We start from the raw sequence: 12,873 nt of genomic DNA on the forward strand, positions 1-12,873 counted from the left end.
TTCTGAGCTCGCCGACCTCCTTTCGCGGGAGAAGAAAGAAGAAGAAAGAAAGGGGGGGAGGAGAAGAAGTTGGGAGAAGAGGAGGAGAAAGAAAAAGAAGAAAGAAGAAAGAAAGGGGAGGGAAGGAGATGAAGTCGGGAGAAGCTTCTGGAGAAGAAGAAAAGAAAAGAAAAGGGAAGGAAAGAAAAGAAAAGAAAAGAGAAGAAAAAAAAAGAAAAAGAAAAGAGAAGGAAAGAGAAGAAAAGAAAAGAAAAGAAAAAGAAAAGAAAAAGAAAAGGGAAGGAAAGGAAAGAAAAGAAAAGAAAAAGAAAAGAAAAAAAATAAATAAATAAAGGGAGAGGGTGGTTTACGAGTATGAACCCGAATCCGAACACGAACTCGGGGCGCTAAACACTTCTGCAGGGTCGGCCTTGGAGAATGTTAAAATTTAAGTTTTATAAATATATATTGTGATGAATTTTAAAAGAAAAATATGATTTTTGGATATTAGTTTCTGCGAGAAATTTGTGAGATTAATTGGATTTACTGTGGATCGCGTTAAATGTAAGTAACGAACTGCCTTCTCTAGACTCTTCATTTATATAATATTATTTTTGCATCGAATAAATTGTTAATGAATTTATATTTGATTTATGAATTTTACGAGATGATGATTTGAATGAAAAATGGATATGTGAACTGGAATAATATTTTTCGGATTATTGCTATATTTACTGTTCTTGCATCGTATATGCATATTTAGATCGAATTATGATACATGTATTATGTTACTAAAAGAATTTTAATGTGCATCAGATTTAGAACTCTCAGCCTAGCTATGTTCTGGACCCTGCCAATAGGGGGTTATGCATTGGCAATTCTGGCCCCACCACAGGGTATAAGTGCGGTATTCTGGCCCACTCCGCAAGGTATAAGTGCGGTATTCTGGCCCACTCCGCAGGGTATAAGTGCGGTTCTGTTTCTAGCCTAGCCACAAGGTATAAGTGTGGTCGTAATTAAAGGCTGATGAGATGAATATGATTTGTTTCGAATCAGATTTATGATTATGTATATAGATATTTGAAAAATACGAATTTTAATGAATTTGTGCTTGAAAAGGAATTGATTATGTTATTATGTTGATTCATCGTAATTTGTATTTATATTTTATGTTATTATATGAATTGACTAGTTAAGGTGTTTATTACTTACTGGGCTGTCTAGCTCATTATACAATTTCTTGTTGTTTTACAGATTCCGAGAACTAACCTATCGGGGATTTAAAATGGGAGAGCGACTAAAATAACTGAAGCACAAGTTATCCTAGATTAGGCTTTATTTAAATTGATGTTTTATATTTATTATTCCGCTGCGTATTTAGAACTGTGAGACTATATAATTTGTGTCAGTCAATGGAATAAGATTGCATTTATTTCAGCTGAATTATTTTTATTTATATAACTGAGATGTTTGGTTAAGATGCCTTGCATGCTCGTGGGGAGAGTTTCCTACGGGTGTGCGGCGGTTGGCGCGACCCCCGGCTTGCGATCTCGGGCCGGGGGCGTGACAACTTTTATGGTGTGAGGCCCAATAGTTTCCATTGTAAAGACTCGTTCGAGAGCCTGGGCATATGAGGCGGGTGTCTCCTAATCCTGCAGACGCATTTTGGGAGGAAAGCAAAACCGGGGAGGGGTGAAGGACGCTTGCGTGAAGCCCCAGAACCGGACAATATCTGGCAGGGGAGCTCCGTGTTCCCCCCTCATGTGGCCCCCACGTGGGCACTAGGTGCTTCACGTGCCTCACATAGGCGGGGGCGTGACATTTGGTATCAGAGCCGAGGACGGCTCTTGTCCGATGGTGGGAAGGGTGTGAAGCCCAATAGTCCCACATCGGAAAGACTCGTTCCAGAGCTTGGGCATATGAGGTGGGTGTCTTCTAATCCTGCAGACGTGTTTTGGGTGGAAAACAAAACCGGAGAGGGGTGAAGGACGCTTGTGTGAAGCCCCAGAACCGGACAATATCTGGCAGGGGAGCTTCGTGTTCCCCCTCATGTGGCCCCCACGTGGGCACTAGGTGCTTCACGTGCCTCGCAGAGGCGGGGGCGTGACACAAGATGCAGAGTCATATTTACCATGCTTGGACTGCATGATCACAAGCCATCATGTAATACTCCGCCAGCCTTTATTTGCCAACAGGACCTCTTCTCACTCTCAAAATTTAAATAAATTCTGAATCAGATAGGATGATAAAGGGATTGTCAATTATTCTAAATGAAGACAACATTAAGCTCTCATCAATTAAAAGAAACATATGGCATAATGAGACTTAACAAAATTAACTATTCCAGAAAACAGGTTCTTTATGTTCTTTTTTAGGTGAGAGTTCTTTTAAATTATTTACAATGTCATGGTTCATCAGCAAGTTCCTCCATATTATCACCGGAATTTTAAGAAAACATTGACACCCTACTTTTTTCTAAAAAAAATTATATCTAGCATCACATAAATCATAAAGCCGTGCGCCATGCCCATCACCAAGATGCATTCTTCTTGTTTTTGTTCATTATGCCTTCGCTTCAGTGATTGGCATGGTCTATGATCATGTCCGCGAATGCGGCCCACTATATAATCTTTCCTATCTCTCTCTTTCCAAAAATAAATAAATAAATTAAAAAATAAAAGATCATCTACTTTTTTTTTTTTTTAATGTAAAAAAGATCATCCCCATCGACCCAAATCAAACCAGTGACGACCTACATCGCCTTTCAAGCCTGTGCCGCGTGTCAAACCTGGCACCGCCCCTCGGACGGCCCACGGTTTTGACATTTCCTTCTCGCGACCCTTGGATACCGCTTTTTTTTTTTTTTTGGTAAAAATTGGATACCGCTTATAAGGGAGGGGAAGGGGAGAGGGGACGGCGACACTGGATTCGGAGCTGGGACGGAAGCTCTTCGGGTACTTCTCGCTGGAAGGGTTTTGTCGCCGCCTTTCCCAAAAAAAGGTCAGATTTTTGTCTCTCTTTTGCGCTGAATCTGTTTAATTGTTGATATTTCGGATTGGATTTGGTAGCATTCTGTAATCAGGTGGTTACTCCGAAGAAAGATTTGATTTATTTTTTTGTTCTATAAAGACAATTTTGGGATATGATTTTGAATGGGATCGCTTATATTCTGAAAGATGGAGACGCTTTGGTCTAAAATTCCTCTGTATGAAGCAAATCTAAAATTCCTTGGATGCATTTGGTCTAATTGGAAGTTGTCATGTCAACCATGATCCTCTGTATTCTGCTTATAGGGCATATAATTATGGACTCTGTTTGATGCTGTTTGTAAGTTAGGATCTGTGAAATAAGAATCATTATATACATGTAAAATTCGATTTCTTTTTTTTTTTCTCTATTATTTCCTTTCATTGTTGTTGTTCTGAGTATGAATGCTTACTTGCGTGGGTGCGGAGCAAGTGCGGATCTAATCTGTTTTGAGCAAAACGGTGGATAAACCACCCCAGAAGGTATGGATCTAATCACCTAATTTCGTTTTGTTTGATGTTGCTTGGTTCTTGTCCCATTCGGCAGTCAGCGATATGACAAAAACTGTATGTAGATTGTTATTCTATGGGAAAGTTGGAAGGATATTGGTCATTAAAAAACCAATGCATTTGCTAAGTTCTCCGGTACTCATTAAAATGAGTTTTTTCCCCTAGATATCAAACCGTTGCTCGGAAGTTTTCACCGTATTTGCCGATCTCATTCTTAAATCTTCAGACTTGTTTGAGATTAACCTATAAATCAGTTTATCTTGGTAAGAGTCACCATCAAGATAGTGAAGACATTGGCCTTTGAAATCCTTCGATATTGCTATACAACTGCCATGTTCTATTGTAAGTAAAATTAGAACTCCATCATGGTTTCCTCAATCCTGTTCAGTATCCTAACTTTCAGATGATTAGCTATATAGAACTGCTCTTGGTGGTGTAATCGGATGGAAACAAGGATTTCTCACGAGTTATCGCTATAAAGTTTCAGTTACAAGCTTATTTTGTATGCCTCTTGCCATATGCATGCCATCTAATGACATTATAATGATGGGCAGCATCTCTAGAATCTGGTTATACATCAGGTGATAATATCAATTATCCAAAATGTGAAGACTTGGATCAGACACGCTAGATTCTAGTTACCTTATATCTGGTTATACATCAGGGGTGATAATATCAAATATCCAAAATGTGAAGACTTGGATCAGACACTTTAGATTCTAGTGACCTTATATTCTCTTCCTCATGTCTAGTATGCTATTGTTCATATCACATAAAAGCAGTTATTGACCGGATCCTGCAAATTGGATGCTAGGGCTTCTGTTATGCTATATAGGACAATGACATGCCTAAAGCATCTGATCTTAAGATAAGGGACTGATGCTATCTCAACTTATTAGGGATATTGAAATCTGGGCCTTGTTCTTTTATGTTGAATCTCTTTTAGTTTTTCGTGCTGGTCTCATAATGATAATCTGCTTCAAATACACTTTTTACCTAAATCTCTTCTAAAATAATTGATTTCAAACTGATTATTTGGGAGTGTGGAACTTTGTGGGACATGTTACGATGGGGTCTGTCTTTGAGAACTAATCTTTGGGCATAAAGTTTGCAGTTTGTATTTTGCAATGACTGACTTCATTATGCTTGACCTGAGTAAAGAAAATATCTGTGGCAGCACAACTTCTTTAACTATACCTTTTTTTTGAGGATGTAAATTTCCATTTATCTGAAAGTGGAATAGAATGACAATCAAATGACATGGAGCCATTGATGTAAAGGAGTAGTTGATGAGACATGGTTCTATTAGTTATTGTTTATTTATTACTTGATTGTGGTGTTCACCTAGTCAAAATTAAGTTGATCAATACCATGAGCTTTAAAAACCAACCTTTAATTGTAATGTTTTGCAGAGATAGGAAATTCTAATTAACGATCTGTTTAATTCTGTCATATTTAAGTGTAAGGAACGAAAATTTCTTCAAACATGTTTTGGTTTGCTTTCAGGTATTCTGAAATTAGTTAAAGAAGTGATTTATTTACTCAAACCAATCAAGCACTTCGAAAATGGAGGAAAGTTGTGGCTCTGCTGGAGCAATAGAGGAAAAGGAGCTAAAGGAGGAATTTCATATCAAAATGAAAAACAAAGAAAAGGAACCAGGGATAGAAAAGGAAGAGAAGAAGGAGATTGAAATTGAAATGAAATCAAAGTCAGTAGAGAAAGAGAAGGTCAAGCATGAAGAAGACAAGGATGCAGATTGCAAGAATGAAGTCAAGAAGGTGAAAAAGCATAAAGAGAAAAAAGACAAACATGAGGAAGATGAAGATGGAAAAATGAGTGAAAAGAAAGCCAAGAAGAAAGATAAGGAGGCAAAGGATAAAGAAAAGGAAAAGAAGAAAAATGAGAAAGATAAAGATTTGAAGGAAAAGAAGGAAGAAGGGGAGACGGTAGAAAAGGATAAAGGAAAGGTAAAGAAGAAGGAAAATGAGAAGAGCGAAGATGGAAAGTTGAAGAAAGCCACCAAGGATAAAGAGAAGGATGAAAATAATGAGTCCAAGAAAGGTAAGGAAAATGACAAAAAGAATGATGATGAGGGAGAAACAAAGAAAAAAGAGAAGGCACAAAAGGAGGACAAAGATGGAGTGCCTAAAAAAGATGAAAATGATGCAGAGGAAGAGGCTGAAGAAAAACAGAAGATGAAGAAGGATAAAGCTGGAGAATTGAAAGACAAGGAGAAGAAAGGAAAGCATGGAGACTTGGAGGCTGAAGAGAAGGTCAGAGATCCAGAAAAGGAAAAAGATAAACATAATAAGGACAAGGATACAAAGGAAAAGAAGAAAAAGAAGAGCAAGGATGAAGATGAAGAGTCCGAGGTAAAAGATGAGGAGGAGAAACACAAGAAGGACAAGGATACAAAGGAAAAGAAGAAAACGAAGAGCAAGGATGAAAACAAAGATTCAGAGGTAAAAGATGAGGGGGAGAAACATAAGAAGGACAAGGGTACAAAGGAAAAGAAGAAAAAGAAGAGCAAGGATGGAGACAAAGAGTCAGAGGTAAAAGATGAAGAGAGTGTAGAGAAAAAAGAAAATGAAGGAAAGGAAAAGGAAAAGAAGGGAAAGGAAGAAGGGGATGAAATGGGGAACAAAGATGGGGAGAATAAACAAAAGGAGAAGGACCTGGAGCAGAAAGGTGAATCAGCTGAAGTACTGAACAGCACAAGGGATATCACAGCTGGAGATGATTTAAAGGACCATAAAGACATGGATAGAGAGCCAGAAAAAACCGAAGAGAAAGCAGAGAAAGAGGCAGGGTATAAGGGAAAGGATAAGAAAGACAAAGCCAAGGAAAAGAAGGATAAAGGCAAAGAACAAAAGGATGGTGAAATAAGTGAAAGGAAAGATAAAGACCAGGAGGACAAGAGAGAGAAGAAAAGGAAGCTTGACGGAAAGGAGAAGATCAACGATGTTGGGAAGCTGAAGCAGAAGCTAGAAAAGATCGATGCCAAAGTTGAAGCCCTACTAGCCAAGAAAGCAGATATTGTGAAACTGATCAAAGAAGCCGAGCAGGCTCAGGTAGTGGAAAAGCTGGAAGAAGAGTGCAACGCTGGTGCAGCATGACTTTTGAGATAGGTTTTGAAGAATGCGTACTGTAAAATTTTTAATGATGCAAAACTTGTCTATTATCAGATTTGAGGTTTGTTACTTGAAGAAATAAACCTTCTTGTATCTTGATGAGAGTGCTATGTGATAAAAACGAAATAAATCTTAAATACCGTTTTCAGATATGGACTCTTCTCTGATGATCACATGTTGGTTGACTAATCTCACTTAATAGTGGTGCAATAAAAGTGGGGATAATTCTTTTTAGGGTCCAAAAAAATCTATTCTAAAACTGGGGATATTCTGAAACAATGAGAAAATTGATTAGATCCTTAGTTGTCTGATAAATGCTGATACTTTTGGGTCTGCTCTTCATCCTTCATATTGGGATTAGAATCCCCCTTTACAAGCACCCTTCCCTCGGGAAAAAAAAAGGAGGAGAACATTTTTATGGAGAAATTTTTGTGTTCACAACTTTGTTTAAGCATCTGGTTCCAGACGCTCATTGGTTCTATCAAACCCTTATAGCTATGGTGTCGCCTCTGCATAGGTTGAGAGGACAGAATAAAAGGGCACCATTACTGTAAATCTACTACAAGGTTTCTCTGTATTTACCATGACGTCCCGATATTGCTTATTTGCCTCACAATGAATCCACTCCAAAATCATTAGGCATGATTATAATGTAGATAATGGCTGTCTTTTACTCCCCAAGAAATACTTATTAAAAATTCCACTATAATCTTTCTAAAATTACAACAAAATTATTTTAGATTGGCTCACAACCAACCTAGTTGATTTTTTTTAGTACCAAAATTACCCTTTATCCAAGCTTTTCCTAAGCTTAATACAATTCAACTCAAAATTTGGATAGACCTTTCTCTACGTTTCAACCCTTAAAACTTGTTACAATAGAAAATAAGGTTTTTCAATTAAAACAACTAAAGCTCCTTAATGAGCTGATTGAGACTTAATGAAGCTCTTGTAAAAGCAGTGATGGCCTTGAATGAAACTTGAAAGCTCTGCAGTTAATGCTTTAGATATGTGGAAGATGTGATCTTGAAGGTTCACACTTAATGCTCTCTTATTTTTTTTCACTTATTCTCACTACGTCTCTTCCTTGAGTGTCTCATGCATTCTTATCTTTAAAAAATAGTTGAAAGATGTTTTTAGCCATTAGAGAGACTGAAATAGCCGTTAGGAGTGAAAATAGCCATTTTAGTTTCATAGAAAAACTAATCGTTAGTATTGTCAAGCGCAACCGGATAAACTCGATTTCTTTAGGGATCAACTCGACTTCTTTATAGGTTGACTCATGAAAGTGCTTATTTTTGTTATGCTCTATATTCTCGTATGGTCATAGTAGGGTACTCACCTTTTTGCATCATTTCACCAACCCTACTCACCTTGGGGTACTCCGCGAAAGACTATTGAGTGACCTGTCGAGCTGATCCGACACCAAGTGGGCCGCACTTCTGAGGAGTTGGAGCGCAGCCATCTTATCCACTGAACTAGCGTCAAGCTATCGCTTCGGGTCGAAGCACTAAAAGAAAAGGACAGGTAGACGCAGCAGCTTCGGTAGGAGCACTTTAACGACGAGATAGAAAAAAGAAAGCGGGAGCACAGCAGCAAAACAGGCCTAGAACTTGGGGACAACAAAAGAAAATGAACGAACGATGGCATAAAGAACTGGAGCAGGAAAGACACGGGATATGACACTCCGAAACTCTGCCTTCTTAAAATGGCAACCAAATTCAGGTAGAACACCAGTTCTGACCCGTGACTATACTATAAGGAGTACCTGTCAGCTCGTCCTAGGTATCGCTGCTTGACCTCACCCCAGGGGCACAACCAGCGACTCTCCATAACCAATTGCAAACCTGTCTCCCCGATTAACTTACTCCTCTTCTTTTGACTGACTGGGGAAGATCAAACACTTCAATCAATGTGAGATTCGTTAATGCCTCACTGAAGAAGAAACCAGAATGCTTTCTATGGCCGACCCACTCCCATCATCAAAATAATTACCGATCGCCTCAAATCGAAAAAGAATAGTCAGTTGCATTTGATCGAGTCCAACCAAGAAAGACATGGGATGCACTTCTGAATCTACTCTTTTGAAGAAAATAAGTTTCTTAAATATTTTTTTTTTCACTTTGAATTGTGGAAAAAATGAATTAAAGTAGTAGTCAAAAAGTGCACTTTTTCCATTTTATATATTTTCTTTAAGAATTCAACCTCGTCTTGCCCTTGCGAAAGATAGCTGGTCTGAGAAAATCCACTTTTCTTTTGAAAAACGTACCGGAAGGTAGAACTCAGAAAACCGCATATAAGTGAGAACAAGAATAGTATGACTTCGGGCTGGGCTGGATGGAACAAGTGCGAGCCTTTGACAATCTTCGTACACAGCAGCGCTCTACGAATGAATGGATCAGATCGAAAATGGAAAGATTGCGCCGGGCAGCTAAGTTGGTATGGAAGAACTGCTGCGCCGCGGGAAATCCTTCTCTAAGATTCACGAAGAAGTATTGCGCTATTTACCAGTGAGTGGTATTATTGGACTGATCCTTTGGTGGGAAATGTTCTTCATTTTAGATAATGGCACTGGAAGCATTCAGCTTTTGGATCCACTCAGGATTAACTAAGGCTCGATCTAGTCTGCCGACGATGCGTCTGGCCCCACCGGATTGATTGCTCCAAGAGAGTCTGTGCCCCGAGGAACGAAGATCAGTCAGGTTAACTTTGAGGTCGACTCACGAAAGAACTGCTTTTCACTGCTTCTATTTTTTGTCTGCGTCCATTTTGGGGTTGATCCGACTTGTGCTGGGGTCGACTCGAGCTATACAAGAGTCGACTTATAATTCTCCAGGGTCGATTCATCCACTACAAGAACTTTCAAAACTCTTGAAAAACTTCTCCGACTTTGAAATTTATTCTTCTAGGCTTTTCCATGCTTCTTTAAACTTTCAACCTTATTAAGCTTCCTATAAAACAAATTAATTACTCTAAGAATACAAAATCATTAGTATCATATTTAAACATTTTGTACTCATCAAAATCAATTGTGGAGTGATTGATTAAAACCCCATTTGATTTTGATGAGCTCAAAGCATTTGAGTATATCTTTTAATTACTAATGAATTCAATTGAGTGTTTCAGTGAAAATCCTGTCTAAGTGTCCCAAGACTTGGTTCATAATTGTTGGATAAGTTAAGGAGTCTGTTTGAACCAATGTCTGAGACTCGAGTCGACTTCCGAGTATCACGAATCGACTCCAAGCGTATCAAGTTCACTGGCACGAGCTCGAGTCGACTCCAGATGAGTACGAGTCGACTCCGACTGAGAACAGACAGAAGAACAGAAAAGATCAACTCAGAACCTATCAACGAGTCGACTCCTGAAGTGCGCGAGTCGACTCCAATGTTCACCAAGTCGACTCCAGGGAAGTAAGAGTCGACTCCAAGCAGTCACAGGCAGAAAAGTCAGAGAGCAGTTTTCAGGTCTGAGATTCGAGTCGACTCCAGTGGAACGCGAGTCGACTCCGATGGTTGACAGGTCGACTCCAAAGAAAGTAAGAGTCGACTCTCAGCGGTACACAAAGAAAGTCAGAGACCATTTTATGGACTCTGAGATTCGAGTCGACTCCCGCAATACGCGAGTCGACTCCAAGACACCGCGACCCCAAGACAGACAGAAAACCAAGTTACTGCCTCTAAGATTCGAGTCGACTCCCAGACAGCTCGAGTCGACTCCAAGACAGCTTCACGTCAAAAGGCAGAAGACCATTTTTCGGAAACTGAGAGCCGAGTCGACTCCAAGGAAGTTCGAGTCGACTCCAAGACTGGACAAGCCAAAAGACAGAGGATCGGGAGTTCGGGCTCTGAGATTCGAGTCGACTCCCAGGACAGTCGAGTCGACTCGAGTGGACAAAATTCAAAATTGGATCCACGGACTTCAGTGGATGAGCCGACTCCAAAATTGCCAAGTCAGCTCCAGAAGTTGACGAGTCGACTCTAGGTCAAGACGAGTCGACTCCCAGTCGTGAAGGCAACTTTAATTCAAATTTGGAACAGTTGCCGAGTCGACTCCGGAAAAGCTTGAGTCGACTCCCGCTACAGCCGAGTCGACTCCTGATCGCGCGAGTCGACTCCAACCCACCAACGGTCATATTGTCAGGCTGCGCAGAGTGTTCAGAACGGGCAGAAAAAGCACTCTAACGGCTAGTTTCCGTAGGGGTTGGCTTAAATAGCCACAGAGGACTGTAGCAAGTGAGAGAACAACTATTTCACTCCAACTAATCAAGCATTCAAGCTCCGCAACGTGCTCTTCAACGAAAAAGAGGAAGATCTGCATTTACTGCTTCCAACTACATCTTTCCAGCAATTAAAGCCTCCTTCTCCTGCATTCAAGTCGACTACTCTTTCAAGAGGAGACCAGAAGTTTAAGAAGCCATTCCTCATCTCCAATCTAAAAGCGTTCGAGGCTTCTTAACTTTATTTATTGTTCATATTGTTTTCATCTGCTTTTTGAGAAGCTCATTTTCTGTTTTCTTTTTACAACTTGTATTTACTTGGTTCAATCGGGGATTGAATCAAGGGGATTGAGGTTGGTTGGTGAGCCGAGTTAAAACCAACGTGTGTAAGGGTTCGATTGTGATCCCGGGAAAACAATCGGGGGTGGTTCTAGTCGGTGAGCCTGGAAAAACCGACCGAGTTCGTTGTGAGCTCGTAAAACAACAAGTTTGGTTGTGAGCTTGGAAAACAACCGGCTGTAATCCAAGGGGATTATAGTGAATTCCCAAGTGAGACTTGGGGAGTGGACGTAGGAGCAAGGGTTAGCTCCGAACCACTATAAAACTTGTGATTGTGATTGATTGTCTCTCCTTCTTCTCATTTCATATTACTCACAGCACATAGTAATTAATTAAATAACTTGCAATAGTTTTTAATTAATCATCCATAACGTTTTAAATTATCTAAATTATTTTAAAACCCAATTCACCCCCTCTCTTGGGTTGTCTATCTGGGCAACAAGTGGTATCAGAGCCTAAACTCTTCCACCCAAGAGTAAAAGATCGAAATGACAACCCCATTTGGATCTTCCCACATTGAGGGTCAGTCCACCCAAAGACCCCCATTCTTTAATGGGTCTGACTACTCATATTGGAAGGCTAGGATGAGAATATTCATCCAAGCCCAAGACTATGAGATGTGGACTATTGTAGTAAATGGGCCATACATCCCATCCATATATGTAGATGGTGTCAAGGTACCCAAACTAGAAACGGATTGGGATGAACATGACATGAGGAAGGCACAACTAAACTCTAAAGCTATGAATGTGTTTTATTGTGCCTTAGATAGAAATGAATTCAATAGGGTCTCTACTTGCAACTCTGCAAAAGAGATTTGGGATAGACTTGAAGTGACCCATGAGGGCACAAATCAAGTTAAAGAATCCAAAATAAATATACTGGTTCATAAGTATGAACTATTTAGAATGGATTCTAATGAGACAATCACTAGCATGTTCACTAGGTTTACAGACATTGTCAATGGCCTAAAAAGCCTTGGCAAGAGCTATACTAACAGTGATCTTGTCAGAAAAATCCTTCGGTGTCTACCTAGGTCGTGGGAAGCTAAAGTGACGGCAATCCAAGAAGCCAAGGACTTGAACAAGTTACCACTAGAGGAGCTTCTTGGATCCCTAATGACGCACGAGCTAACCATGAAGCAACACAACGAGGAAGAGTCCTCCCATAAGAAAAAGGTAATAGCTCTAAAATCTACTTCATCTAACAAGGACTTATCTTGCAGTAGCAGCAGTGACGAAGAAGAGGATGAGGAAGATGATGGTGAGGCTCTTCTTGTGCGCAAGTTCAAGAGATTTATCAACCACAAGAAGTCCTATCATCAAAGGAGAGGCCCCTCAAATTTCTACCGCAAGGACAAAGGTAAGGAAAGGGAAAACGAGGGGATTGGGTGTTACGAGTGCAAGAAGCCGGGTCACATAAGAGCTGAATGCCCTTTACTGAAAAAGGGGAGCAAGTACAAAAAGAAGAAGGCTCTTGTCACGACTCTATCCGACTCCGACTCATCATCCTCTTCATCGGATGAGGAACAAGAGGAAAAGGCCAATCTCTGCTTCATGGCCAATGAAAGTGAGGTAACATCCGAATCACCTTTAGATTTTACTTTTGATGAGCTTTATGATGCTTTTAATGAATTAATGATAGAATATAAGGCAATAAATCTGAAGA

The 12,873-nt window shown here is 39.9% G+C and overlaps 1 protein-coding gene across 1 annotated transcript; it reads left to right on the forward strand.

Moving 5' to 3' along the window:
• Positions 1-2,758: 2,758 nt before the first annotated feature.
• On the forward strand, positions 2,759-6,797 carry LOC103697728 (uncharacterized). The gene is made up of 2 exons (XM_089930489.1): positions 2,759-2,979; positions 5,022-6,797. The coding sequence occupies exon 2, from the start codon at positions 5,082-5,084 to the stop codon at positions 6,630-6,632; it is 1,551 nt and encodes a 516-aa protein (XP_089786615.1). The 5' UTR covers positions 2,759-2,979; positions 5,022-5,081; the 3' UTR covers positions 6,633-6,797.
• Positions 6,798-12,873: the final 6,076 nt, after the last annotated feature.

The sequence above is a fragment of the Phoenix dactylifera genome, chromosome 1 (genome assembly GCF_051530095.1).
Source record: "Phoenix dactylifera cultivar Ajwa chromosome 1, Ajwa_hap1_PhDact_Kaust_v1.1, whole genome shotgun sequence".
Taxonomy (NCBI): Eukaryota; Viridiplantae; Streptophyta; class Magnoliopsida; order Arecales; family Arecaceae; genus Phoenix; species Phoenix dactylifera.